The following is a 27,517-nucleotide window of genomic DNA, read 5'->3' as shown; positions in this document are numbered from 1 at the left end:
CAGCTTTGACACAAAGCGCATATCCTTCACAATTAAGAGGCACCTGGCTCATTATATTAGAAGTGTACTGATGAACGACCATGAACACGGTGGACTTAATGTTTTGGATTTCATCACTTTGAACAATACATTCAAAATTAAATGGGCAAAACATTTTCTTAAAAATCCTCATTACATATTTTCTAGGTTTGGTGGATGAAATGTTATTTTAAGTTGTGACTACAATTTAGATAAACTTCCGGTAAAGCTTTCCATGTTTCACAAACAAAAAAAGGGACCATGCTAATAGAAGCATTATATATAAGTACAACTTTTCACCCTATAAATATCTGATTTGGAATAATAGAAATTGTACAAAAATAAATATTTTTCTCTAATTGGGTTGAGAAATAGCTGTGACAGCTTATGTCTTACGCTGAATTTTTAGGTACTTATAAGAGTATGCCATACTTTTTGATGCCATTCCCACAGGTAATAATGCTATTTAAAGGTGTTTAATCAAATATATTATCGGTTTCTGTTGGGAAAGTCTGTCTGACACATTACACAAATGGTGTATTATTTCAAAGAGACTCTGTATTGAGTCCTTTTGTGATTTCTTTTTTGAAACTATTTTGTAAATATTAACTGGAAAAAAGTACGGACAATCCCGAACAAATATTTTGTAACAAATAAGATAAAAGAAGTCTTATATAAAATTATTTTTTAAGGCTTTTTTTTTAATGACCATGTATATATAGTAAGGCTTTTTTTTTTTAATAACATTTTATCCGGCCCGCAGCCTCCATCATAAAATTCAAGAATCAGAAAAATACTGATAACAATACTTTTTTTTTCTTTATTTAGACGTACAAAGAACAAACAAATGCTTCTACAGTCCATCTTCTACTCTTCCTGTGCCTTGTTCTTCTTTTTTCTGCACACATGACAAAATATTTAGTGCAAATAAATACAACAGTAACAAAAATAATCACGTAAGTCACACAGTAGTCTCACCTGACTTGTTTTTTCAGTGAATTCGACGTTTTCTTGTTCCCTGGACTTTTCAGATTTTTCTGGACTTTTTTGGGTGTTTCTTTTTGCTGCCTTTTCTGGACTTTTTGCACCTTTTTCTGGACATTTTTGGGCGGGGTTTTTTTCTGGACATTTTTGGGAGGGGGGGTTTTCTGGACACTTTTGGGCAGTTTCTTCATGAGGGAACGCGGCGTGGTGCAAATAGTGGTCCTATTGGGAGGTTTCTTCTCCAGCCTCCTCCTCACTTTGCTAAACAAAACAAAAACAAACAACGTCAACTGTGAAAGTGCCAAAGGAAAATAAATAAATAAATAAATAAATAAATGTAACTATTGTTTGTACCTGTGTATCTTCTTAAAGCCAACCATGTAATCTGGTACTGGACAGCCGGCTTGTTTGATGACCGTTGCGATGCTAGCGACGAAATATGACATTCATTATCAGTTAGCAACTTGCAACAATTTTTGAATGCAGCCTATTTAACATCATTGTGGTCGTACCTTCGCAGGAGCGGTTTGTCGTTTTCTGTGAAGAAGGTGATGGCTTTCCCTTCATGTCCCGCTCGGCCCGTGCGACCTAAAGTGATTGGGCGTTAATGTGTCATCTATGACCATACATTTTATTCTATTAAAAAAAAATAATAATAATACAAATACAAAAAGTATGAATGACGAAATTTCTATAAGAGAAAAACAAAGCTACACGTCAAACAATGAAAAAAGAAAGAAAGCAAGATTTAACAATTCATGATGTTTATACAATTTGGAAAAAATTTTGTTGTAATTTTTTGGTTGTTTCAAATGAATGATTTAAAAAAAAAATCTCCCTAAAAAAAATAAAAAACAGCTTGAAATATGTTGACATTCCAAGGTTGCTTACCTATCCTGTGAATGTATTCAACGGCACTGGTGGGGAAATCGTAGTTGAGCACCAGGTTGACGCCCTTGAAGTCGATTCCTCGTGCCATCAACGCCGTGCAGATCAGTACCCAGATCTTTCCGCAGCGGAAACTCTCCACCACGTTGTCTCGCTACAAGAAGGTGAAGACGGTTAGAGCCATTTTGTCACGTCGACGGCATGTTTCTAATATTTATTTATTTATTTCATACCTGCTGCTGCGTACGCTCAGCGTGAATGATGTCCACGTTGATGCCCTCGTAGACAAGCTCGTGGAAGAGCTCCCGCGCTCGCTCGATGGACTGAACGAACACCAGCACGGGAGGCAGAAAGCCCTGAAAACGCAAGGTTCGACCTTGAATCTGCGATTGAATTGTATTGACAATTAATTTGAAAGCGGGAAAGTGGCGTTCAAACCTTTTTGATGATGTCACGCACGGCCACCAGCTTGCCGTTCTCCGTACCGACAAACAGCAACTCCTGCTGCACGGAAGCCACCGCCGTGTTCCTAAATAACATTTCGGCAAATAAAGTTATCAAACTCTACTTTTAAAACAGCACACCATACGGCTTATAATTAATAATACAAAATATAACCAATAAAAAAAAAATATTAAAAAAAACGGAATATATCATTGTTATAAAAATGGTCTAGTTTAAAGACACACAGGAGGTGCTGCAAGAGGATTTGGATTTCATTGACTAGTTTTATTTTTAAGGAAAGTCTTTTCAATAAAAAAGTTAGATTTTATTTATTTATTTATTGCGTTTTAAGTGCAATTTTTGTTTTGTTCAAACTGTTTCAGATACGGTTGATTAAAAAAAAAAAAGCTTTGTAAATGAAGCTGAGTGGAGTAAATGTAATTAAAATATAATAACAAAAATATAATAAAAATGTAAGTTATGCAAATACTAAAAACGTGAAAAGTATTACACAAATCTAAGAAAAAATATAACCAATAAAACAGATTTTTTTAAATTAAAAAATAAATAATAGCCCCCTAAATAAGTATGTATAAGTTATGAAAACAGCAAATGTAAATGGTACAAATAAAATAACAAACTAACAAAATATACAAAAAAAGATGAAAAAAGGGGGGAATATGTTTACTTAAAAAAAAAAAAAAGTAATATTGGACCCACACACAAATATAAAATATACAAATGGAAAAAAAGTGCACAATATTAAAAAAAATTAAGATGCAAGTAAGTTTTAGGAATAAAAATGTATATAAAACATAAACACTAATGTAAAAAAAATGAACAAAAAAGGATGCACACAAGAAAGATTTAAATAATTAAACTAGCAGCATGTTTTCTTGCATGAGTAAATTTGAACTAATTTGCTCCCAAAAACATATAAATATGTTCCATTTGAAAGGTTTTAAGTGTCCCAAAGACGTACTTATACGTTTTTATGGGGGGGGGGGGGTTATGCTAGAGCATACAAAATGCTTCGATGCAGCCTCTCAACTGCAAAGAACAGTTGAAGAAATTGTAGTTTTTACACAAACCAGCAGGTGGCAGCAGAGTATAAGAGCTCAACTAAGGGCCATGTTGAAAAAACCCTTAATTACTCACAATTCTAAATAGATTTGTGAATATGATATGATAAAAGTTAAAAAGCCGGGAGTAAAAATAAAAAAAAATCTGTGATTTTTTGTTGAAAAATGCAAAAAAAAAAAATGTATTAAAACAAACATTACTACTGCTACTAAATTGATCAGCGCTGACAGTGCTGCAGCCTTGCCTGTGTCCGATGTTGACAGAGACCAGATTATCCAGGTTGAGACGGCACCACTGTTCCACATCCTGTGTGCAGGTGGCGCTAAAGAACGCCCGGCGCACCTTGGCGCTGGAGCACGCCAGGAAAATAGCGGCCAGCTGCTCCCTGAAGCCCGCCTTGCCGTCCTCGAACAGCTTGTCCGACTCGTCCACCACAAGCCACTCCACGCTGAACAACACGCACAAACCACACACTGTTTACAAAACACTAACATGCCCAAACTGCAGGGGGCGCCACGCCGTGCAACTACATTTTAACCTATCAAAAGACTGAATATATTAATTGCTGGGAAACAATTGAGAAAAAAGAAAATTCTACATTCTATAATCTTGGACGTAAAGACTATAATATAGTCATATGTTTAAAAATAAAAAAAACTTCAATAACATAGAAAATTACAAAAACATCAATGAATGGCAAATGCAACAAAATGGCTGCCGGCATGCGGTGAGGCTTTACCTGCTGAGGTCAATGGCGGGGGGGTCCTGTTTGAGAAGGAAGACGAGTCGATTGGGAGTACTGACGAGGACATCTGTGCGGGACGGACAAGTGTGTCAAAAAAAAAAAAACTTCTTCACATTCCCACTTATTTTTTGACTTTCAGCACGTTACCAAATTTTTTGTTGGACTGAGGTCCAAACTTGTTGGCCGCCATCGTCGCTTTGTTTAGGATGTGGATCCGGAAGCCGGCACCCTCAGACAGCCGCAGCATCTCTCGGTGGGTCTGACAAACAAATTGTTGTTTTTATTTCATTCTACTTCACTTTTCAGAGTTTCATTTCACTTTGCATTTCTCAGAATTTTCCACATGTGGCAAACATGCTTGTACAGCCGACACAATTTTCTATTAAAATTTTCAGATTCAGCAGTTTTTGTCAATTTGTCCCCGAAAACAACAAAATTATGTTTGACTCTGGTATTTTCCTATGGGATTTACAAAAATGGATTTAAAAAAAAAAAAGAAAAGAAAAATGAGAGTAAAAATATCTCTCACTGGTGTTGTTTTTAAAGAAGTATCGTAAATCCACCTCCATTGCGGGGGTTTACGTTCCAGATTAGCCTTGCAATAAGTGAAACCCACGCTACAAAATACTTATGTAATATAATAAACAATAATCATGCCCAAAAGATTTACATTATAAATCAACCTACAGCTGTTGCTCTGTAGGTGGAAAAAGCAGGATTAACGAGGACTTTATGTTCAACAAACATCAGCAAAAACAATGCTGAGCTTTAAGTACTTCCTGTTTTCGTTGCTTCCAAATTTAGAGGTGAAACTGGTGGGGCACTGACATCTACTGGCCAACATTGGAATTACACCCCAAATAAACAGGAGGAAGAACAAAACAGTTATAAAAACTATACATTTTTTCTTAACCAGCGAAATAACAGGACTTGTGAACCCAGAGCCCACCATGGGATTTATTTCACAAGGCATCAATTATTATTTCTGCCATTACTACTAACATACAGCACAGTTTCAGCTGCATTTTTTTAATTTTTTTTTATTAAAAGTTTAGCCTCTATTACTATTTTTTAATATTCTTATGCAGTTACCTGGCTGGCGAGTTCTCTGGTGGGCGAGATGACGACGGCCCTGAAGCCGAGCTTGGCGGGCTGCTTGAGGTGCGCGAGCAGCGGGAGGCAGAAGGCCAGCGTCTTGCCCGATCCCGTCGGAGCGCAGGCCAGGATCTCGCGATTCTGATGGACGCACACCGTCGTGATGTCACGGCCACACGCCAAATAGCGGACACGTGCGCACGTTTGTACTCACGCGCATCATGAGCGGGATGGCCTGCATCTGAATGGGCGTGGGCGCGCTGAGGCCGGCGTCACGCAGGTTGTGAAGTAGCCGCGGGTCGAGCTGGTACTCGGACTGCATCTCCTCGAAGGTGGACACGGGGTCCGGCATGTCGCTGCCGTGCACGTTGATGCGGTGACGAGAACGCAGGCGGTTCACCTGAAACACGAACAAAGTAAAGTCATTTTTCATTACATACATGGAATCCATTATTCCTACTTTAGGTGATATAAAATATCATCCATTTAAATAAATGTAAAGATAATAAAATATACATATATAAATGAACACAAAAAGTCAGACCTACTACAAAAATGTCAATATGTTACTAAAACTATTGTCCAGTGTCCACTAAATAAGAGTCCAACCTTCTCGCGATGAAGCTGCTTCAATCTTTTCAGCGATGACTTCTCCTTCCCATCTCCTGGAAGGTTCCGGATCTTCCAGTCCAGTGACGACGTCCATGTGATACCGTCCTGCTTTGAGTTGTTCTGTCCGTCAACATCACCTGGAAAACATTGAACCTTAACCATTAACTTTGTTTATTTAATTTAATGTACGATGCCTCATTAAAAGCAAACATTACCCGCTTTTAGCTTTTTGGTCGACTTTTTCTTCTTCACCCTCTTCTCATCTTGTCGCTTTCTTTTTTTGGCCCCAACGTCACTCTCCTCTCCCTCATCCTCCTCCTCTCGATCCGTAGCTGTGCTCTGCGCTCCATTCGTCACGCCTGAGGCGAAGTAATCGATCGCAGAGAGCTGCTCGAGCGACGCGTCTCCCACATGCTTCCTGACAACCTAGAAATGAAAAATTTACAGTGGAAATGTGAACACTTCGGCGTTCCATTGAGTCACTCGTGAACACTAAACTGTTCGTAAAACATCCCGAAAAATGACAACGGTGGACGATCACGCCACGGTGACACGAGTAGCCAAAATGGAACGAATAGTAGCCCTTTTCATCCACGAAATAACATCTGTCTAAAAATACATCAATTACACACACACTAGACGTACCTTGAAGCGAGCAGCGTCCTGGCCAAACCTTTTCAGATCGAATTTAGCTCCAGATCCGAGTTTCCGAAACAACTCGAAGGCGTCCATCTTAGTTTGTAGGCTAAGAAACTACGCGTGCGCAGAGCGTTTGCACCACCTCCTCCTTCTGTGGTGTTTATTTGTGATCGGCCAATCAGTTTATTGGTGCACTACCGCCAACTAGTGTATTGGAGTTTACACTGTGCATGTGTAAATGAGTGAAAAAAAAAAAGTTTGCCTATTTTGTATTGGGAAGAGTTGCTGAATCGATTTAAAAGGCTGACTTGCAAGTATAGGTAGAACAAAAAACAAACAATACAATGACAAATGAGGATTATAGTCATTTACTTCATTTGTAATATGATCTTTGAGGTTCCTGTGTGGAGTTGTTTAAGTTATATAAGGCTGGTGACCAGTCTAGCTGTAGCCCACTTCCCCACCCCCAAAGTCAGCTGCACCAGCTCAGTCGTACCCCTAATGACAACAAAACGAGCACTTTTATATGATGAACTAAAATATATTTGAGTTCATCATTTAAAAGTGCTTCCAACATGTCAGACGCGCTTTTGTGACATGCCCTGAGTGTTTAATTGAACATAAAGGCATGTGTTGAAATGATGAGTAAAATAAAACAGCTTTTGATGAGAAAAACAAAACAGGCTATTCATGGTGTACAATTAAAAGCTTCCAATAAGGCACGAGTAGGGCTGGGCATTATGGCCAAAAAATAAAATCTCGATTTTTTTCAGTCATTCAGGACGATTACGATTTTAATCTAATAAACCCAGCAAAGTTTTTATTTAAAGATCTCATTTGTTCAAAAATAATTCCCGTGCAAAATCTTCAGACAACAATAATGTATACTGATTCTAAATCAGTTTTAACATAAACTTAACATTCATAGTTAGCAAAATTCCAACACACAATAACATCTGGATCTAACAGAACATAAGAACAACTTTTAATAATCCAGAACACAAAATTAGATTTCACGATTTAGCAAATTTTAAACGATTCGATTTTCAAAATGACGATTAATCAAACTAATTTGATTTATTGCCCAGCCCGAGGCACGAGGGTGTCTACTTTGCTATTAGTTCTTCAGGGTTCCTCGCAGTCTTTCAGCAAATCCTCCAGGAAGTAAATCAGTCTCTCTTTCCCACTCTTCTCCTCCTCCGTGTCAACCTCCATCGCGTTGAGTCGTTGAACAGTCTGCTGCAGACTCTGGACTCTCTGCTGCGGGTTAAAAGCGTCCCCCGTCGCCACATCCTTCTCCTCCCCTGCTGTCCCCTCGGCCCGCAGGTACTTGAGCAGGTGCTCCCTGACGCCGCCGCCCTCCTCGCCGGCCAGTGAGGCAGAAATTGCGGGTAGGTCCGGAGGCAGCCCGAGGTGCAACAGGTGCAGCAGGGCCTGCGAGAGCGTGTGGCGCAGGCTGGCACTGTAGCGGAACTCCAGGAAGTCGTGGGTGTCCTCGCTGCTCCGGAGCGCCGCAGCCAGCGAGCGCCAAACGTGGCCGAAGCGATCGGCGTCGCCGTAGCAACGTCGGCGGGCGGGCACGGCCAGGGCGGCGGCCGACTTGATGCGCACCTTGAAGTTCTTGCAGGAGGCCACCACGTTGCAGAGGGCCGCCAAGGCGTCGCCGGACCAGCAGGCGGACTCTGTGCAATGTTGACATATATATTTACAATCATTAACATTTTTGCAATGGCCGGAATAGATCGGCATTTCCATTCATTTTAATAGAGAAATTTGATTTAATGTACAGAGAAATTGAAATGCAAGATCATGAAATTATTAAATAAGACTATTAAAAAAATAAAAAATAAAATTCACCATTGAACTGGACTGAAATGCTATTAATACATTCTAGCATCCCCCCAAAAATACACACAAAAAACACCCAAACTTTTTTGTTAAATGTTGTAATAAATAAAATATGACTGCATTGTGTCACATCAGGAATCAGGTTAATTTAAAACAAATAAACCAATTATTTAATCAAATTAATGAATTGAAAAAAATATATCTTTGGTATGCAACTATTTTTTATTATTTTATTGACATTAAAACAAACAATTATTCAATAAAATAAAATAAACCCAAATGTAATGTATGTAAAATTGCTTACAAATATTCTTTTACTTTACTATTTACAATAAAGCATATTTTTAATGAATTAAATGAATAACAAATACTTAGTACATATATTTTAATTAAGCAATGATAAGGTAAAAAAAAACGTACTAAAACTAACTAAGGTAATGAGGGGGGGAAAGAGAGAAAGGGAGGGAGAGAGAGAGAAAGAGGGAGAGAGGGAGAGTGAGACAGAGACAGATCCTGAGGTTAACCCATGTGACTCAGTGGGTTTCCCAGTGGGCTGGTGGAGGTCCACTTACCGAGTGGCAGATCCGGATTCTTAAAGGCTTTGCCCAGAGCGTAGCAGGCGTTCCAGCGCACCTTCATGGTGGCCACTGACTGCACCGTCTTGACCAGAGCTCTCACGGCGTCCTCCAGAGGCTGCCGGAAGGCCGCGCGGCCCAGCTGATCCCCGTGCAAGAAATGCAGCAGGTTCCCCAGGGCCCGCACCGCGTTGCCCTTCACCTAAATGGGCCAAAACGAACACGGGATTTTGAGAATAAAACCCACAAGAAAAATGTCACGAAAACCTACTAGAACATCTAAACAGACTTTAATATGGAAATGAAAAGATGTCACCTTGTCTTTGTCAGCCGCCCCACGCGTGGCCGCTTGCAGCATCTTCAGCACCAACATGTCCGACATCTCTTTCTGAAAGTCCACTTCTACGCAGTCCCTGGGTGGGGACGGGAAACAAAACATCACTCACACAAACTCGCGCGGAAGGTTGTTAAGGTCTTACATGTTGACGAGGAGCGTGTCGGACAGGTTACCGAGCGACCAGGCGGCCTTGGCGCGGACGTTGGAGGATCGGTCGTCCAGGGTGGCGAGGATCACGTTGGCCGTGTCGGCCACAAACATCAAGTCCTCAAATGAAGACAAATCAATTCGGTTGAATGATTGTCAAAGAACATCATTGATTAAGCAGGATATTTTCTAATTAGCAAAATTATAAAAGACTATTTTGTGTATTCAGTCACCTCTTGATGGAATGATTGATAGATTATTACGTGGCATGCCCATTTGCAGTGGAAATTAGGAATGTGTGTTTCCATCATTCATTAAATGGTAAAAAAAACAAAACTAATTTTTTTACATGTAAAAAATATTTGACATGGACAATCCATATTCTAAAATACTAATTCTAAAATCATTTTTAAACAAATATGTATGCATAATCTTTATTTTCAAATTCATACAAAAATGTAAATAAGATTTGCTTAAAAAAATCTAATAACAAAAATAAAAATTAAGCCTAGCTGTAATTAAAATTATGAATGGGTACTTCCTACACTGATTCATTGGGGAAAATAATAATAATAATAATAATATTTATAATCATATTTATCAAGCCTCCACATGTTTGCTCTTCAATCTCGGGGCAAAAAAATATAAAAATAAAATTATATATATATATATATATATATATATATATATATATATATATATATATATATATATATATATATATATATATATATATATATATATATATATATATATATATATATATATATATATTCCAAAACGAAATCTGAATAACAGCAAATAAAAAAATCTCACCAAAAAAGGAAAGAATATTTTTAAAAAACAGGAAAAATATATATTCAGAAAAACACAAATTAGATTCTTTACAAAATAAATTTAAAAAACTGTATAAAAGAACAAGTGCAAAACGCAAAGTCCAAAAATAATAGTTTTTTTCCACATTTGCATTTATATTTTTCCTAAATAATCCATATTTTGAAATATATTATAGCTCTAATGTTTTTTAAAAATACTATTATTGATACATGTACTGGATACACATCACTGCAATGGTGCATGGATGTTGCTGAGCTTCCCGAATCACATGCGATGTGTGTGAGAGAAAACTTGCTCGTTGAATAAACAGTCCTCATCAATCATTTACACATGATCTATCAATTCTTTGTGTTTCTTTAAGCAATCATTAAGGCATTCATCACTACCTCTCTCAGGCAAGGGAAGCGCACATAGACGCCCAGAGCTCTGACGGCCGCCATCTTGACCAGGTCGCTGTCGCTGTAGGTGAGACCCAGCAGGACGGTGATGCACATCAGCTGCATCTTGTCCTGTGACGAGATGAGCAAAATTCCCCGAGAGCGTTTTAGTAAACAAAGTCTTCCATTTTCAGCCACGTCAAAACGACAAACGAACTTGAATGAAACCCACACAATTGATTAACTCATTCACTGCCATTGACGGCTTTGGACGTCAAAAATTCATTTGAACTATTTCTATTAGATTAACATTTTTTTTCACTTTTGTTAACAAGAGTATGAAAACCTAGAAGAAAATTAGTGTACATTTAGAACAGATATTAAATTTGTGATTATCGTGAGTTAGCTATTGAAGTCATGCGATTAATTACAATTACAAATTTTTATCGCCTGACGCCCCCAATTTTTAATAATTTAATTGCCTGACGCCCCTAATTTTTAAATAATCTTTTCTTTAAAAAAATTAATAAAATAAAAGATTATAAATAAAAAAAAAGTCTAGGTTTTCATACTCTTGTTAAGAAAAGTGGGAAAAAATGTTTAACTAATAGAAATAGATCAAATTATTTTTTGACGTTTATAGGCGTCAATGGCAGTGAATGAGTTAATAGCGTAGAAGAAATGTGAAACTCACGGGCAGCTGAGCGAAGGCCTGCGGCAGGATGGAGGCCAGCGTGTCGCAAGCGCTGGTCTGCAGCGTGGGATGCTGCTGGTTCTGCAGCGCACCGTTCAGCGGCCCGCTCAGCACCTCCGTCCAGAACTGAACCACCTTTTCAGATCGGGTCAATACATATGTGTCTGTTTACAATTCTTAAAAAATATATATATATATTTTTTTTTTAAATACATTTTTAACTCATTCACTGCCATTGACGACTATAGACTTCAAAAATTCATTTGAACCATTTCTATTAGTTTTCCACTTTTGTTAATAAGAGTATGAAAACCTAAAAAAAAAAATGTTTTTTACATTTAGAACATATAAAATTTGTGATTAATCGTGAGTTAATTATTGAAGTCATGTGATTAATTACAATGAAAAATTGTATTCACCTGAAGTGATAAAAAAAAGGCGATTAAAATGTTAATTGTAATTAATCACATGACTTCACTAGTTAACTCACGATTAATCACAAATTTCATATCTATGTACCATAAAAAAAATTCTAGGTTTTCACACTCTTGTTAACAAAAGTGGGAAAAAAATGTTTAACAAATAGAAATAGTTCAAATGAATTTTTGACGTCTATAGCCGTCAATGGCAGTGAATGAGTTAATTAATTTAATTAATTAAAATCTATATATAAAAAAATAATAATATATATATATATATTTTTTTTTATTCCTAACTTTTTGTGAGTAGTGTGTGCGCCTCTCATCACCAACGTACTTGGTTCAGGGGGACCCGCGTGCCCTCTGGAACGTCGCTCTCCGCCTGGTACTGCTGAATGATTCCGGTTCCGAGCTCCTCCAGCAGCTGCACAAATTGTTACACAACTCTTAAGGTAAACTTTTTCCACACAGAAGGCGAAACATATGCTAGTTATTAAAGAAGAAGAAGACATGTCAGACACATGTCGCATATATGGACAAAAAAAAACATCCATTTTGTTAGACCAGTTATCAATTATACTTCATCGATCACTATAAGAGGAACACACATTGGCAAAATAAACTCATCGTTCCCGTGTATGTAAATTAATTTTAGTATGTTGATAATTTCATTTAAGGTGTGCAGTCTGGGTATATTTATTTACCGGACCAAATACCAGTTCCAATATTTATATTTGGAAACAAATACATCTTGATACAAATATGAATCAAAAGGCAGTGATCTCGCACTGTAGAGTAAAAATATCTAACATGATACCACAAGCTATATAGCTAAATTAAATAATTTAATAATACATTAAAAAAAAAAATTACTTAAACTTGAGTAACTCTACACAGATGGTAATATTGTAAAGAAACGTATTACTTTCAAATGCAAGTAACTACTAGTAATATGAAATATGTTACATTTTGGAAGTAACTTGCCCAACACTGCTCGTTAACAACTACAATACATCTCCAGGCCTTCAATTTAGAAAAAAATAATAATCATAATTCAAATGAATAAAATACGTTTTTGATGGGTCAAATTTTATAAACGATAATTTTTAGGTTTTTCAAAAATATGGACAAAAGTGGTATTGTTATGTCTGAATGAAGACCACATTTCCCATGAGGACAGACGCATTGTGTTGTTTTTTAGCCAGCGAGTGAAAGTCGGGCCAATGTTGATCCTTGACTGTCCTTTTATCCGGGTTGCTTCCCTATTTTTTTTGTCTCCTCAGACAAAACTTTTCAATTGTTTTGCAGCTTCTGTCAGGAAAGCAGTCGACATTCAAAATAACTTCTGTCTTTGCAACGACTGCGGAAAGGAGGAAGTGACGTATGCCATAAAGCAGTCAGCACATTTGTCGTTTTTTGTGTGGCAGTGTTCCTACCAACCTCCTCAAAGTTGCTTATTTCCAGTAAAAATGAGACAGACCCCCTCAGGCCATGGCAAAGGTACCATTCAACAAGTTTTAAGTCTGTTTCATCAGAAGAGATATGAAAATATTTTATTAAGGTTGAAAAGTTCTTTAGTGCTACTTTAAACTCAATAAAAGACAATACCTTGGCGCCGTGGAGCTGTATGGATGGGTCACTTTCAGCCAGGCAGCGAGCGCAGAGTTGCCCGATCTCGCACAAGCAAGCTTGGCTCAGCGAGATGTAACCTCGCACCAGGTGGGAAAGCACCTGCAGGGCCTCCAGCCGCACCGGCGACGGCTCCAAAACCAGACCGGCGCCGCCCTCGCTGTCCGACTGCTCTTCCCTGGGCTGCGTCACCAGCGCGGCGCACAGCGTCAGCAGCCACGGCGGGCCGCCCGCCGCCTCCTTGGGCGTGCGAGGAGCCCGCGGCGAGGGAGTTTCGCCTCGTTGTCGCCAGTTAAGGGAGCGAGAGTCCTGCGGCGTGAAGGAGCCGCCGCTGCTCTCCGGCTGCTGGAGGAGGAGCTGCACCTCGGGAAGGGGCGCTTGAGTCGTCACCAGGGCGCCGTACAGCGTCAGGGCCGACACTCGCACGTTGGCGTCTGAGGGCACAGCAAAGAAAATAGCTTTGTTTACTTATCATATTAAATGGAGACTAAAATGGCTGCTGTGTCTTTTCAGGCATATTTTAAAGTAAGTCATCAAACTTTAACAATGTTGAAAACTAATATAGTTCTCAATTTTGCTTTGACTATCTAGACGGGCTTTCAATTTAGAGGCAGTCTGACAAAATTTCTTGGCGTAGTAACTCTTTGAGTGAGTCTTGGAAATGTCCAAAATATGGCTAAAATGGCCGCTTTGAGACTTTTTTTTTTACCTCTGTGGCGCACATATGGTCGTATCTGCTTCCATAGCGAGCTGAGCAGGCCGGGCCTCAGGCGGTGGTACGGCGCGTTGGACACCAGGTGGGCCAAACACTGACGACACGGGAAAATGACGCTATTACTCACAGCCACACCAGGAGGCGCTCTTTATTTTTTTTAACAACAGTGTTCTCGCGAACAAGCGTAACTGAAACATTCTGAATAAGGAATTTGCGAATACCTTTATGACCTGCGTGAGGGTCTGAGGCGACGTTTCGGCCACGAGAGCCAAGCTGAGTGAGCGGTGCAGCTCCCGAACGGCGGTGGCCAAAGTAAAAGAGAACGGCGTGTAGGAGGTGCGCGGCGACGCCGTGTCCTCCGCCACGGCCAGGAACTGCCGGGAACCGTCCAGCATGCCCGACAACGCCTGCAGCGCGCACGCACGGACCTAAGACACCACAAAAGGGGGAACAAAAATTCCAAGTGAAAGTATTATTATTTTTTGCATTATCTGTAAAGAAAAATTAAAGCTCATTTGTTATCAGAAGAGGGGGGGGGAAAATCATAAATTTGAACAGCGCACCTTGGGCGAAGGGTCCTTCAGTATGATGGTGAGCAGAGTGAGCGGCGGCGCGGCTCCGTTTCCGACGGGCGCTTCCGGAATGAAGGAGGACCAGTAGCCGTACAGAGTGCGCTTCTCCACCCACTTGACCACGGCCAGCAGGCAGTGCAGCGCCCCCTGGCGTATGCGAGCGTGACTAACCCTGATGGGGAGAGAAAAAGCATGATCGCAGACATTTCATTAGGTACGCCCGCCAATGACATAAAATACAGCGTTCAGATTTAACAATATGAGATGTGTCCAGGGGGGAAAGTGGTTAGAATAAAAAAAAACAAAAAAAACCTGCAACATTCATTCATCTGAGCTTTTTCTATGTATGTCTGAGATTTCCCACTGCATGCGTGGTCATTGAATGCACCTAGAGTCCACTACAATTCTAGTCCCGAATTTTTTGCCGGAACACAGTTCTGAACCGTTCCAGCCCACTTTCACTCCTGGATGTGTCACTTCATTCTTCTCGTACCGCTTATCCTTTCATTCATCAAAGCAAATTATTTATTTATTTTGTCTCAAAACAGCAATGAATAAATAAACACATAAAATTTATAAACATAATTTGCAGTTAGCACACACTTTGTTGGGAATCATCGCCACCTACAGGACTGGAGTGGTTTAGAATTGCCATCTTCATTTAATTTTACTTTATTATTTAGAATAAAACTAAACTTTCACTGCAGCCATATTTTTATTTTTTTATGCAATAAAGAAAATGAAAAATGCAACAAGTCTTTCATGTGCAATTGGCACGTACTTTGTTTGGCATTAGCACCCATGCGGTTTGTTTGCTTTGAATTAAAATATCCATTTTTATTATTTCACATAAAAAATATATTTTCAAACATTTTCACAACTAAAAGTTATTGATAAATAAATGCACAAATGAAACGAAAACTAGTCGGCACCCGCAACGTTTAGCATTACCGCCACCTACAGGCCTGGAGTGGAACAGTATTTCATGTCACCATTTTATTGTGTACCAAATCTCATTACATTGTGTGCCAAATGAAAAGTTTCTTTACTACCTTAACTTGCTCTGCGCGCTGCCTTCCGGGTCAGAAAACTCGGAATCCGAAGTGGTCCGCTTCCACGAGGGATACAGCGAAACCGAAGGTGGTTTGGCTTCACTTCCTGTTTTGCGAGTTGCCAACGCCGCCGTCTCGCAGTCATCCTCGTCGTCCCGCCTGCTCTCTTTCACGCTTGTTTTCTTAACCTTCCCTCTGGACCTCCTCTTCTTGTTCTACGAGAAGAAACATTGTCAGTCATCACGTCTGAAGAGCCGCATCGGAGGTCCGCCGCCTCACCGCAGACGCTTTCCCCCCGCCGTCCTTCACCGATTCTGTCGGTTTTGGGGCGTCGGCGTCGTCGGGTTTGCGTGCAGGGGGGCTCTCGTAATGCGGCAGGGGTGCTGGGTAGAGCACGGCAGGCCACTCCACGCTGATGCCCGGAGTTCCCTGGAACATGAGCCTCTGAGAGAAGATGGACTGCGTTAATAGAAGAACTGACGCTAACCTCATTTTTAACGCTATCCTAACGAACTAAAACACAAGTGGTTGCATATGTGCTACTTATATAATAATTTAATTAATTGATAACCCTACGTCGGCAATGTGACTATCGCAAACCATAAGGCATGAATGTATTCTATTACATTTTTAAGTAGGGATAGACCGATAATCGGCCTGGCGCCGATATAGGACATTTTGCCGAATATCAGTATCTGCCTTTTTAAAAATCTGACGGCCGATAAAAGTACGTAAATCTAAAACTATTTTAATCTCGGGGTACCATTTATTTGAATTTTCAGTTAACTTTATAAGAGATGTTGCTAACCCTTGGAGTCTTCTAAACCTTTTGTTTTTGTTTAGACATTAAAACAAAGTCATGTGAAAGTTTAAGATTTCAGGTATTCTTAAATTTTAGGGAAAACTACTTACTGTAAAAAACTAGAGAGCGCTATGGTATTTACGTGTTTAAATTTCCATTTAACTTTTTAAGATGTACTGATTACCTTGGGAGCTCCCCAAACATTTTGTTAGAAATTTAAAAGGATTGTGTATTTTCTAAGCTAAAAAAAAACCCCTCTACATTTGGAAAAGTCTAAAAAAAAAACGTTGATGACCAATAGTCACCCCCCCTCTCTTTTTTTTACTGAAAATGACATTTCTGTATCGGCCCTGAGAAAAAAACATATCGGTCTATCTCTTATTTTTAGACAATGTTAAATGTAATTTGTCACCTTGAGAGCGGCCAGCACTGATCCGACCACCTCGCCGCTGCCGGACTTCCACTTCCCGCCCAACAGACAACAATGGAGTCCTTTCAGCGCGGCCTGAATCACCTGCACATACAACACACATTCTCAACATTTGCGTGTGCCCCTACTTCAAAATCTCTGAAAAATTATCCTTACAATAAAAAGTCCCTAACAAATAAAATTTAAAAAATCCTTACAATGCAGTAAAAGAGTTCGTCGCTGTCATCCGGTCTGGCCGCCTGCAGCGTTTGCAGGAAGATGGAGAAACATACGCTCTTGTGCCCGTCGTCCAATGGCGGATGACCCGAAATCCTAAGAGACGATAAAGCAGACTTCTTTAAGTCAAGTCTATAATTTTTTAAAATTTGTTTTTAATATAAGTTCTATGTGTCCTTAACATTGCATTTGTACATTATTAATTAAGCAGCAAAATCCAGCCATTTTTATCCATCTCAGTAGGCGGCCATTTTGCCACTTGCTGTTAACAGAAAATGACATCACAGTCTCAGCGGGCGGACATCACATGACCAAACTCTGAAAACAGGAGATGACTAAGATTAAAGACTTCTTTAATTGGAGGATATAAGGCCACCTGACACAGATGTTGGCCATACAGGTGAGGGCCGCGTGACGTAGATCCATATCCGGCTGAGTGGGGGCGCTGTAGAGCAGGAGGACACCGCCTTCGCCCAGCAGGTCATCCAGGTGCTTAAAAAAAAAAAAAAGGGTGAAGAAATGTTGATGTTGCAGCAATAGTGGTGATGGAGCGCCTGCGCGACGTGGCACCTGGTGGCTTTGCGGTCCGTTGCCATAGACGATTGTGGCGAGCGCCTGCAGGACCCCGAGGTGCGTCCACGCGCTGCACGCTTCCAACGCCGCCGTCATGTACTTCAGCAGCACGTCCAGCGTCTGCTCGTCCATTATAACCTTAAATTTAAAAATAAAATAAAAACAAGGTGTTTAATTGTGACACGGCCTTAAGAAAAACAAGAGGCCAGTATGTGAGGAAATATTAATACATCATTTGTACTGAGTTTTTATTTTATTTCTATTTTTTTTTTTAGAAAAAGGACTCATCTATTTAGAGAAATGTGTTTATTTCTTCAAGGCGAATAATTATGAGTATCGTGTACACTGGAAAGAAAGAAAGATAAAATAATCGGCTCTTTGAACATTAGTATAGTATTCAGCGCATATAGCAGTGAATTTGGCATAAGGCACATCATCCTTGGAGAGAATTAGTAGGTTTAGCACAGTAGACATCTATTCGTAGACGGTTTACATGCGTCAAAGCATAACTGGCCCGCCGAGTTTGACCCCCCTCGCTAGAGTCATGAATATTAATTAAGTATGGTGACGTGTAACGCCATTGAGCTTGATGACCTTGAGCTGGTTGAGGAGGTGATGCACGAGCGTGCACAGCTTGACCACCAAATGTTCTTGACTCATCGGCACAAGACGGCTGGCATTCACGAGCAGGATGCAAACATCCTGAAAACAAAAGTGATTTTATTCCCAACATTTAGTTAACGCATATTGTGACACCACCATCAAATCATTCACATCCTGTCCAAATGCTGAAATGTTCACGTCCTCGCCATCCACTCTCCACGGCTAAAGCCAGCAAGTTGGAACGGTTTGCATTGCCGAGGTTCTGCTACCACTCTAGCCCCAGGAACAAGACAGTCAATGTGTCCTCCCCTCACCTCCGTCCGAATGTTTATGTCGGGTTCCAAAGTGCGGTTGAAGTTCTCGGAGATGAGCTGGTCGAAAAGGTGGTTGAGCTCCTCCCGCAGCTGGCTCGAGTCCGCCCTCAGCCCTCGGAGCTTAGCGGCGCAGCGACTAAAGAGCCGCTCGGCCTCCGTCTGCGGCCGCGCCGAGCGCTGCCACACGTCGGCCCTCTGTGGCGTGAACGGGGCGGCGTCGGCGGACAGAGGCACAGCGGGGAAAACGGGTGCATCACGGCGGATGACGGGAGCAGGCGACGCTGGTAAGCCGCTCAAAGCCGCCATTTTTGTTTGTCTTGAATGTCTTCCGGAACTTGTTCTTCGTTGGTTTTAATATGTTGAGTTGGCAAAACACTGGTTTTAGTGCCGCCACCTGAGGGCTTGGACAGTAATTGCAGCAACTATTATGGAAGAAAGATCTGGAAAATACTGTATGCAAAAAAACTCAGCTACTTAGACTATTTATTATAAATATATTTTTAATTTATCTATAAAAATGCTCGATTTAGAAACGTTTATTGTTAAATTTGTTATGGGGGCAAAAAAAAATGTTTTGGAGACAAAAAAAGATGGATTTTTGGGATGGTAAAAATTAATCTCGAAATGTAGAGGAACACGCGTCAAAAATAATAATTAATTTGCATTTGAAAAAAGATATTTGAGGTTAAAAAAAACAAGTTAAGAATATACAAAACTAGATTTGGTGGGTAAAATGAGTTTAAAAAATAAAATGTTGGACACATGCGATGTACTTTGAAATTAATTTCCAATATATTTTATATTAAAAAATAAATTTTAGTCATGGCTCTGATAAAACTCAATACAATACAGAGTTATTTTGTGAAACCAAATAAGTATTTATACAAGTATGTATAAGAAAATAGATAATTTACAAAAAAAATATTTATTTTAACAGCAATTTTATCCTCCATCTTTTCCTCTCAATCCGGCAGCATAAACATCATATATTACTATTATAAAGTATTTTATTCTTAAGTAAAAAATATTGTACTCATTTGTTGCTTCATCCCAAAGAAAAAACAATACAATTTCCAGTAAACATGTGTATACAAGACAATAATTAGTTCCAACAGTGCTGTTATGCAGAACGTAAACAAAAGTACACCATACGCCCACACATTAAACAAACACGAGGTTCAAACACGTGCTAAACTTGGAAGTGTGACATTTTATTAACCATGATGCAACAGTTTGACACACAAAATGAAGGCTTTTAAAACAAAAACACGACAGATGAAACATCCAAATGACAAACATACTGGTACATACAAGGATCTGTGGCGGGAAAGCAAAACAAATACCTCCCAAAACGGGGCCGACACAGCTCAATCTTCTCCTCCACCTAATAATTCTTAAACAGGACCCTCTTGATGAAGTTCCCCTGTCTGGGTGGTGGCTCACTGGCTGCATAGAGTTGTTAAATGGGTGGTTAGCTAAAATAAGCAAGTCATGGATAGATGGATTGATGGATGATGGATTCAAGCTACCTGTTTTAAAGAGCAGGATGGCCACTTGGCCGAAGTAGAAGTAGATGAAGTGCTTGGTCTCGTGCGTCACGTAGCTGCCGAAGTCCCGGCCCACGATGCAGTGCCATGTGGGTTTGTACTTCTTGTCAAACTCCTGCGGGAGTTCAGAACAGAAAATTAAGTGAATCATTTGATCTTTTTTTTTCTTGCCATGCAAACGGCAATATTTTTGAATGATTATCCTGTGAAATCATTTTTGTACCCCCTCTCAAATCTGATTGGGATCATAATATGATTATAAATCTATGTGTGTGGTCAAAACTTAGTTGCAGAGATAGGAAGTAACGAAGTACAAATACATTGTTACTGTACTTGAGTAGAGTATTTTTTTCCAGTACTTTGTAATTCATACTTTTTACTTGAATCCGTTACATTCTAAAAACAGTATCTGTACATTTTCAAAACAGACGGTCGTTAGTACTCGTTACTTTTGTTTTACATGCATGACAATGATTAAAAAAAGAGATCAGACCACCTGGCGCAAACGCTGCCGTCAATGCTCCTGGCTCGGCCAATCATATGAAGCCTTACACACGGTCCCCGACATCCATCCGGGATCCCCGCTTGTAATAGGCTCTATCTCAAGCTTTGAGATGAAGCGAGAAGATGCGATGCTTCCCTGTTGGTCTGAATGTAGCATAGCTCCTTTTATTTTTTTTTACTTGAGTAATTATTTGAATGAGTACTTTTACTTTTACCAAAGTCTTTTTTTATACAAGTAATTGTACTTTTACTCAAGTACACAGTCTGGATAACCCATGCCCCCCCCCACAGGTCAGTCTTGGTACTACGACAGACATGTTTATAGTGTGCTGTTTTGGTCATTTGTACAGGGTACACACTACACACAAAATAGCAAAAAAACAACAACACTTTTCTAGAGTATCACACATTTGAAAAATATTTGTATTGGTGTACCTTTTTGACATAGGCGGCAATATCCTTCGGAATGTTGTACTTTTCCATGGCCTGCATGGCGCATTCTACAGCGTCCTGCTGCATGTCTTCAGACATATCTGCATTCTTGACGACGACGGCCTTCTTGTCAGACATGTAGGCCACAGACTGCTAAAATTAAAGATAAGACAATAAACTACATTCATCCATCCCTTCAGTCTCTCAACTAACTTTGAAGGAGAGGTTAGGTACACCCAACTGTTCGCTAACTAATCACAGGGCACTTTTTGTAAGTATTCACAGAATTTCACACTTTCAGTTAACTATGTTTTTTTTTCTTAAAATATACATGTTTTTAGTTTGTGGAAAGAAACTGGAGTAACTGCAGAAAACCCACCCAGACAACATGCAAACTCCACACAAGGCCAGAGTTGTGACAGGCCAGACTATAGCATTAAAAAATAACTTTGTGCAAAATTCAAAAGTGAAGGTATGTGACTAGCTTATTAATGAATCAATAAATATAACTTATCAAGTACTTTTGTATGTAAAGTCTTTAAAGTAGCTTAATAGCCCAGAGTATTGTGTTTGAGTGCACTAAAATATTTAATCTTAATAAGCATCCCTCCGCAATCACAGGTGAGCTCCTGTCACGAGTCAACAATTTCTAAAGTCTAATTATGCAAAATCAACTTTTTGGAGCCATATTAAAATGCTATTTCCTCACTAAGAACACCACAAAAGTGGTGTATTCCTCCATCTCTGAAAAAGTGATCAGATTTGATCTGCTGGTGCAGCCTGTTCGCTTTTCTTCTGCGCTTCCAATCCCTAATTTGTAATACTTCTCCATAGTCGGAAAAAAAGAAAGTACTACAGTTTTGCTGAAAATCTAATATAAAATAAATTCTCAATAGGAACTTTTTATAACCAGTTTAATCACCAGTTAAATTTGGTAACCAGTGCTCGTATTATTAACTTTAGCTAATGATAAACACAAGGCTCGAAACTGTGATAGTCCCGATTAAACCGGGGCATCTGGTCACCCTACATAACAGACATTCGTCTGCTCGCCAAACAATAACAATGATGCTGATAGCAGGTATTTTGCCCACCAGTATGACAATCAGCAGTGCATTCTGGGTAATCCGAAAAGGTGGGAACACTCTTTGTTTTATTGTGTAGACCAACGGAATGAAAAAATAAATACCGCCGAAGAATAGAACAAAAAGCGATCATATTTGAGGGAAAAAATATATTACCTTCTGTGACAAAGTGATCACATCTGATCTTGATTTGTTGGTGCAGTCAGCCTCTTCGCTTTTCTTCTGGGTTTCATATCCTTGCTTTATAATAGTTCTGCGGCGTGGAAAATGATATGTGCCAGCCATTCTTCTGCTGTCCTTACAATTGACAACTGACGCTGGTAGCGGGACATACGCACCTGTATGCCAATCTGCGGTGCATTCTGGGTAATCCAAAAAGGTAGGAAGTTCCCACCCACGAATAGAGTTTTCTGAACGGCTCTCGACTGTGAACGATGGGAATCGAGTCGTAAAGAGCCTTTCACCCAACACACACTTTTCGTTTCTGGAGCCTCATTTTAGCACGTTAGCGTCAAGTTAAGTTGTAAGTGGGTGTTTTAATGGCCACTGCTTACTGCACGTTTTCTGTTATATTTTGTAATTGTACATATGCACAAAATGGTAGTTAAAGGGATACTTGACTCATTGAGCCATTTTCGGAAGCAAAATGTTAATATTTTGTCCAGAATTTATTTGGTAACTTTAATTTTCATTTACAATCAATACCCTAAAATATTTTTTCCACTTTTCAACTGAAGACACGTGTGCTGAGGAAGTGGGTAACGACTAATCGTGGCTCAGTTTGCTGACCAAACCCAGAAAACCGGTGAGCCGTTACCTACTTCCTCAACACAGATGATGTCATCTTCAATCGACAGCAAGTGTAAAATTGTATATGAAAAATAATGAAGTTATCAAATTCATTCTGGACAAAATATGAACTTTTTACTGATGAAAATGGCTGAATGAGTCAAGTATCCTTTTCAGAAGCTGCATGTTTTCAAAACATTCACAGAGAAAACTCAAGACACATGGCGCACGTTTTAAATTTTATTAAAAGAGAATAAAGCTCTGATGATACCGGAGACTAAGAAAAAACAAACCTCGTCAGAAAAAAGCTGCTCTAGATACAAACCACATTGCCCCCCCCCCCCCCCCCCAATCTGGAAGCCCCTCGTGGTTTTGATCTGAGCTCTTCCATTTCCAACAATATTAATAATAAAAAAATAATAAAAAATAAACGATTTTAAGTCACAATACTGCCACTAATTATTTCCACAAAAAGCATGGGAAATTGCCACTAAATGTGTTTCTTTGGGAACGCCAAATTCAACTTGATTACGGAACTACAATGCTTGAAAAGGTTGGATGTGGGAGCTTGTCCAGGTACAAACAAACAAACAAAGAAAACTCTCCAATGCTCCTGCTCCTTGTATCCATCCCGATGCCTAAAAATCCTAAATCCTGATCCGGCTCCGGATGGGGTGACAATGAGCCCAGTCCAAACCTTCAGAATACCAGCAGAACCAAAGAGAAGGAGTTAGAAACACACCTTCGCATTTAATGGAAACATATCTACATTTTGATGTCACTTAAGGGGGTTGAACAAACTACAAAGAAAATCGGGGGGAAAAAAAAGTGTGGAGCCACCTAGAAACAAAATGGATGCAGAAGCTTATTTCTGGGGTGGGGGGGGGTTGAGTATTGAGAAACAATGGGACGCCGTTTTAAGTGTAAAAACATGTGAACAGCCTCACAATTAGATGTTTGTAAAGGCACAACCATCATACCATTGCGTGCCACATTTGTATCCTCCTCCTCATCCTCCTGTTTATCCTAATTTGAACAGTTTCCTTCTCTTCCCATCCTATCCTGCTGCTCTGATCTCTACAGAGAGACACACAAGAAGATCAGCGGACATATGCTTTGAGAAGCCAAAAAAAGAAAGAAAAAAAAAAGCACAGCAATAGCGGCAGCATTCAAGGTGCAGGGAGGAGAGGGGTGGAAAAATTAAGGAATGGTGAGTAAAAAAAAAAAGACACCCAACAGTGAAAGAAAGAGGGAAAAGAGGATAGGGGCAACAAAAAGCATAAAACGGCAGGGCTAATGAGAAATACATGAGCAACGGGATCCAACTTTGAGGTTTCTTTCCCCCCATCTCGACGCGCCGCTCTCCATCAAGTCAGGTGGCGGATTTAGGTACGAGAGCGAGAGCGGGAACGAGATCGGGATCGAGAGCGTCGCGGGGAGTAGCGCGGTGAAGCTCGGCCGCGTCGGGTGGGGGAGAAGCTGCGCGACCGGCTCTTGCTTCTGCTGCGGCTGCGGGAGCGGTCGTAGCTGGGGCTGCGGTGGCCATCCATCTTCACGCGGATATACGCCGTCTCGCCCTACGCACAACACACACAGAGCAAATGGTGCATGTTTAAGAGGTGGCTTGGGCAGCGGGTTAGGATGCCTCCCCGGTGAGGTGTTTCGGACATGTCCCGAGGAGAGGAGGCCCCCGGAAACGACCCAGGGTACATTGGATCTCCCTTGCTGGCCTGGGAGCAACTCAGGATCCTCTCCCTGGAAAATCTGGACGAAGTGGCTGGGGAGACAGAAGTCTGGGTTTCCCTGCCTAGGCTGCAGTTGCTGCTCCCACACCCCACCATAAGCAGAAGATGGATGGATGTATTCATTCAAATATTTGACTTAGCCCACTGTAAATTTAATTTTGCGGCCTTTTCTTGAAATTGGCCAGTTCCAATCTATTCATTCATTAACAGTAACTCATTAAATAATTAAACTGATTAATAGCAAATGAAGAAAAAAAATACACGTTTGTAATTTTGGGAATGCATACCTACACGTTATTGTGATTTTTATTCTCCACTTTTTTTTGCCAATTAACTCCCACATAATACTTCCAATTTACACTGTTCAAATTTCATCTTGCTTAAAAAATTCACACCTCCCGGGGTATATATCAACTGATTTCACATTACTTTAAATATTCACACAATTTAACATTAAATATAAAAAAAATCCCATTCATTTTCAATGGGACAGATACACTTTCTCCAAGTTTTACTTTCTACGCCCACTTACTTACATATAACTTCATTACCAGATGTCTGATACTGCTCGGTGGCACAGTTGGTAAAGTGCATTGTACAGTAACCAGGAGGTCATAATTTAATAATTGATCTCTTAATTTACTTCATAAGCATTCCACATGCATTCAGATTTTAGCATTCAGCTATTAGCAGTCAGCTTTCAGCACTCCCACGCAGTTTCTCTAGAAATTGCACTTAGTCTAGTTAATAAGTAATTGATTAGTCAATTACAAAGAAAATATGAGCATGAAATAATTATGGAAAAAAACTATCTAATTCGGTGGGTTTAAGTATTTATGTAATTACTATTTCTTTAAATAATGTATTTATACTTGTCAATTGCTTAAATTATCTTAAAAAATGACTTTTTTCTTTTCTTAACAAAAGACCAGGCCCTTTGTCTATTCAATAAATAAATTAAACTAAAATACAAAAAAAAAAAAACATTTTCCCCACATTCTCTCCGCTATTTAAGTATGGTATTCATCAAATTGTCATATCAATCAAAATTACAAATATATATATATAAAAAAATACAGTATGAATAAAAATCTACATTCAAATACTTACAAATGTGAAAGCATTTATAAAATTGCGAAACTAAAAAAAGTACACATTTTAGTGACAATTTGAAACCCATCACTGTCCTGGATTTGTATTTATTCTTGAGCTAATTGAAACATTAGTATCAAATAAATAGTAAACTTGATAATTCAGTAGTCCACTCATTCCTTAAAATGTGAACTCTTTGCCCAAATCAAATGGTTTTTCGGGCTCCTGCCTCTCCGGCCCGCTTACCTCGTGGGAGCGGAACTTGCTGTTGTCCAACTTGTGCACGGCGTAGGTCATGTCCTCTTTGCGCACAAACTCCACCACGCCGCTGCCGTCGCGGTTCACGTCGGCGTAGCACACGTCGCCCGCCTCTCGCATGTGGTCCTTCAGGTCCTGCCAACTCCCACTCGGAGGAAGACCTAAACAATAACGAACGAAAACACAAATCAATCGACTCTTAGGGGTTACGCCAAACCAGCACGCCAAGGAAGCTGCGGCTCACCTGACACGATAACCCTGTACTCGGAGCGCCGAGATGGGGGTCCATATCTGCCCCTGGGGGGGCCTGCTGCTCCACCTCGGCCGCTTCGGGGGAACTCCACACGAAGTCGGTAGCCGTCGTAGTCGTAGCCATCACGGCCGTACACGGCGTCATCCGCGTCCCTGTCAAATTAAACAGTTATCAACTACTAATCATACTTTATATGTCAACTACCAATTCTTCATCACATAAACTCATTACTCTGAAGCACTTCAGTAGAAGACAACCCTCAAAATAGAAGAAATGTGTAGAAAAATAACTTATTGATTACTCTAAAGTGATAAGTTGTATTTTATAAAAGATCATTTGATAAGCCCCACATGAGTTGGTTTTATCAAGTTTTAAATGCACAAATCATAATTTTAAATATTTCGTGTCAAAACAAGCAACCCGCAGAAATGGAGAGAAAAAAAATGTTGACTTCACGGTCTTTGTTTGATACATTTGCAGCATGTGGCGCTCGAGTTAAGCCATTTAAGCTTAATCAAATGTGACTTAACGAAAACAAAAAAAAAACTTTAAGAGACACTTCTTAAGGAATAATCACCCAGAAAAGCAATTCCAGCCTATAAACTACAACTTGGTAGGCGCTAACCCCGTGGGAAGCGTGCGTTCCGCGCTCACCTCGGGTCCTCGAACTGCACGAAGGCGAACGGCGGTCCCCCTCGTCGGTTTTTCAAATCGATGTCCCGTATGGAGCCATACTTGTAGAAGAGGTCTTCCACGTCTTTGGAGCGGATGTCGGGCGGCAGGTTACCGACGTATATGCGGCAGTCGTTGCTCCCCGCGGGTCCGCGGATAATGCCTCCGCCAGACATGCTAGCTAGCTAGCTAGCGCACAATGGACGTGGTAGCGTGGAAGTGGATGGGCTGGCTAGCTACGGTGGCTAGCGAGCGAGGCTAACTAGCGTGTTCGCTTGCTTCCCTCCGTCACGCGAACAAGAAGTGCGGTTGTGGCTCAACAAGTCTTACCTCGCGGTTGGGAATAACACAGGGAATAATCTGGCACAATTTGGTCGTAGTATAATTTAAATCCCTCAGGGTATTAAAGTGGGTAAAGAGCGAGATAATTCCCTCAAGGTGCTGCCTGTCCACTTTCCGGCCGCCAACAGCGACGTCTTCTTCGTCCGACAA

General features: G+C 40.2%; 4 protein-coding genes across 6 annotated transcripts; all 4 read right to left on the bottom strand.

Annotated features, from left to right (window-relative positions):
- Positions 1-778: 778 nt before the first annotated feature.
- Positions 779-6,610, bottom strand: ddx52 (DEAD (Asp-Glu-Ala-Asp) box polypeptide 52). The gene is made up of 15 exons (XM_086098755.1): positions 6,515-6,610; positions 6,085-6,295; positions 5,867-6,006; positions 5,472-5,657; positions 5,255-5,398; positions 4,310-4,421; positions 4,157-4,229; positions 3,662-3,865; positions 2,329-2,419; positions 2,124-2,246; positions 1,894-2,044; positions 1,515-1,590; positions 1,357-1,428; positions 997-1,263; positions 779-916 (listed from the first exon to the last, which is right to left on the bottom strand). The coding sequence occupies exons 1-15, from the start codon at positions 6,599-6,601 to the stop codon at positions 886-888; spliced, it is 1,968 nt and encodes a 655-aa protein (XP_085954881.1). The 5' UTR covers positions 6,602-6,610; the 3' UTR covers positions 779-885.
- A 250-nt stretch (positions 6,611-6,860) lies between these two features.
- heatr6 (HEAT repeat containing 6) lies at positions 6,861-18,974 on the bottom strand. Its single transcript, XM_086057892.1, has 19 exons — positions 18,649-18,974; positions 18,326-18,433; positions 17,729-17,869; positions 17,535-17,650; positions 17,140-17,254; positions 16,925-17,026; positions 15,990-16,154; positions 15,711-15,925; positions 14,650-14,830; positions 14,308-14,514; positions 14,081-14,180; positions 13,351-13,805; positions 12,080-12,166; positions 11,324-11,458; positions 10,639-10,761; positions 9,411-9,535; positions 9,248-9,344; positions 8,929-9,133; positions 6,861-8,190 (listed from the first exon to the last, which is right to left on the bottom strand). Exons 1-19 carry the CDS (start codon positions 18,952-18,954, stop codon positions 7,634-7,636), a joined length of 3,540 nt encoding a protein of 1,179 aa, XP_085914018.1. The 5' UTR covers positions 18,955-18,974; the 3' UTR covers positions 6,861-7,633.
- Positions 18,975-19,632: 658 nt separating this feature from the next.
- LOC147160735 (dynein light chain 2, cytoplasmic-like) lies at positions 19,633-22,576 on the bottom strand. Of its 2 annotated transcripts, none has more exons than XM_086098849.1 (4): positions 22,373-22,576; positions 21,135-21,281; positions 20,178-20,310; positions 19,633-20,094 (listed from the first exon to the last, which is right to left on the bottom strand). In XM_086098849.1, exons 1-4 carry the CDS (start codon positions 22,499-22,501, stop codon positions 20,033-20,035), a joined length of 471 nt encoding a protein of 156 aa, XP_085954975.1. In that variant the 5' UTR covers positions 22,502-22,576; the 3' UTR covers positions 19,633-20,032. The 2 variants fall into 2 exon arrangements, with proteins under 2 accessions (XP_085954975.1, XP_085954974.1); XM_086098848.1 differs by having other exon boundaries at positions 19,639-20,094; positions 21,135-21,284.
- Positions 22,577-23,338: 762 nt separating this feature from the next.
- On the bottom strand, positions 23,339-27,506 carry LOC147160734 (serine/arginine-rich splicing factor 1-like). Of its 2 annotated transcripts, XR_015097418.1 has the most exons (5): positions 27,008-27,506; positions 26,345-26,505; positions 26,089-26,261; positions 23,986-24,582; positions 23,339-23,702 (listed from the first exon to the last, which is right to left on the bottom strand). XR_015097418.1 is itself a non-coding variant. In XM_086098847.1 (4 exons), the coding sequence occupies exons 1-4, from the start codon at positions 27,199-27,201 to the stop codon at positions 24,391-24,393; spliced, it is 720 nt and encodes a 239-aa protein (XP_085954973.1). In that variant the 5' UTR covers positions 27,202-27,506; the 3' UTR covers positions 23,339-24,390. The 2 variants fall into 2 exon arrangements, 1 of the variants encoding a protein (XP_085954973.1); XM_086098847.1 differs by having other exon boundaries at positions 23,339-24,582.
- Between the last annotated feature and the right edge of the window lie 11 nt (positions 27,507-27,517).

Source organism: Leptonotus elevatus, chromosome 16 (genome assembly GCF_054856555.1).
Source record: "Leptonotus elevatus isolate MCC_2025b chromosome 16, RoL_Lele_1.0, whole genome shotgun sequence".
Classification (NCBI taxonomy): domain Eukaryota; kingdom Metazoa; phylum Chordata; class Actinopteri; order Syngnathiformes; family Syngnathidae; genus Leptonotus; species Leptonotus elevatus.
The sequence above is the reverse complement of the archived record's forward strand: the minus strand, read 5'-3'. Positions and strand labels throughout refer to the sequence as shown.

Excerpts from the sequence above, each read along its gene's own strand:
- ddx52 (XM_086098755.1), bottom strand. The coding sequence starts at position 6,601 with ATGGACGCCTTCGAGTTGTTTCGGAAACTCGGATCTGGAGCTAAATTC. Across the intron at positions 5,658-5,866 it reads AGCAGCTTCATCGCGAGAAG|GTGAACCGCCTGCGTTCTCG; the intron begins GTTGGACTCTTA and ends TTCGTGTTTCAG. Across the intron at positions 4,422-5,254 it reads CCAGAGAACTCGCCAGCCAG|ACCCACCGAGAGATGCTGCG; the intron begins GTAACTGCATAA and ends TTTGTTTGTCAG.
- heatr6 (XM_086057892.1), bottom strand. The coding sequence starts at position 18,954 with ATGGCGGCTTTGAGCGGCTTACCAGCGTCGCCTGCTCCCGTCATCCGC. Across the intron at positions 17,651-17,728 it reads ACGGACCGCAAAGCCACCAG|CACCTGGATGACCTGCTGGG; the intron begins GTGCCACGTCGC and ends TTTTTTTTTAAG. Across the intron at positions 14,181-14,307 it reads CCCTCACGCAGGTCATAAAG|TGTTTGGCCCACCTGGTGTC; the intron begins GTATTCGCAAAT and ends CCGTGTCGTCAG.
- LOC147160735 (XM_086098848.1), bottom strand. The coding sequence starts at position 22,501 with ATGGCTGGCACATATCATTTTCCACGCCGCAGAACTATTATAAAGCAA. Across the intron at positions 21,285-22,372 it reads TGATCACTTTGTCACAGAAG|CAGTCTGTGGCCTACATGTC; the intron begins GTAATATATTTT and ends CTTTAATTTTAG. Across the intron at positions 20,311-21,134 it reads TTGCCGCCTATGTCAAAAAG|GAGTTTGACAAGAAGTACAA; the intron begins GTACACCAATAC and ends GAACTCCCGCAG.
- LOC147160734 (XM_086098847.1), bottom strand. The coding sequence starts at position 27,201 with ATGTCTGGCGGAGGCATTATCCGCGGACCCGCGGGGAGCAACGACTGC. Across the intron at positions 26,506-27,007 it reads GTGCAGTTCGAGGACCCGAG|GGACGCGGATGACGCCGTGT; the intron begins GTGAGCGCGGAA and ends TTAATTTGACAG. Across the intron at positions 24,583-26,088 it reads GCAAGTTCCGCTCCCACGAG|GGCGAGACGGCGTATATCCG; the intron begins GTAAGCGGGCCG and ends TGTTGTGCGTAG.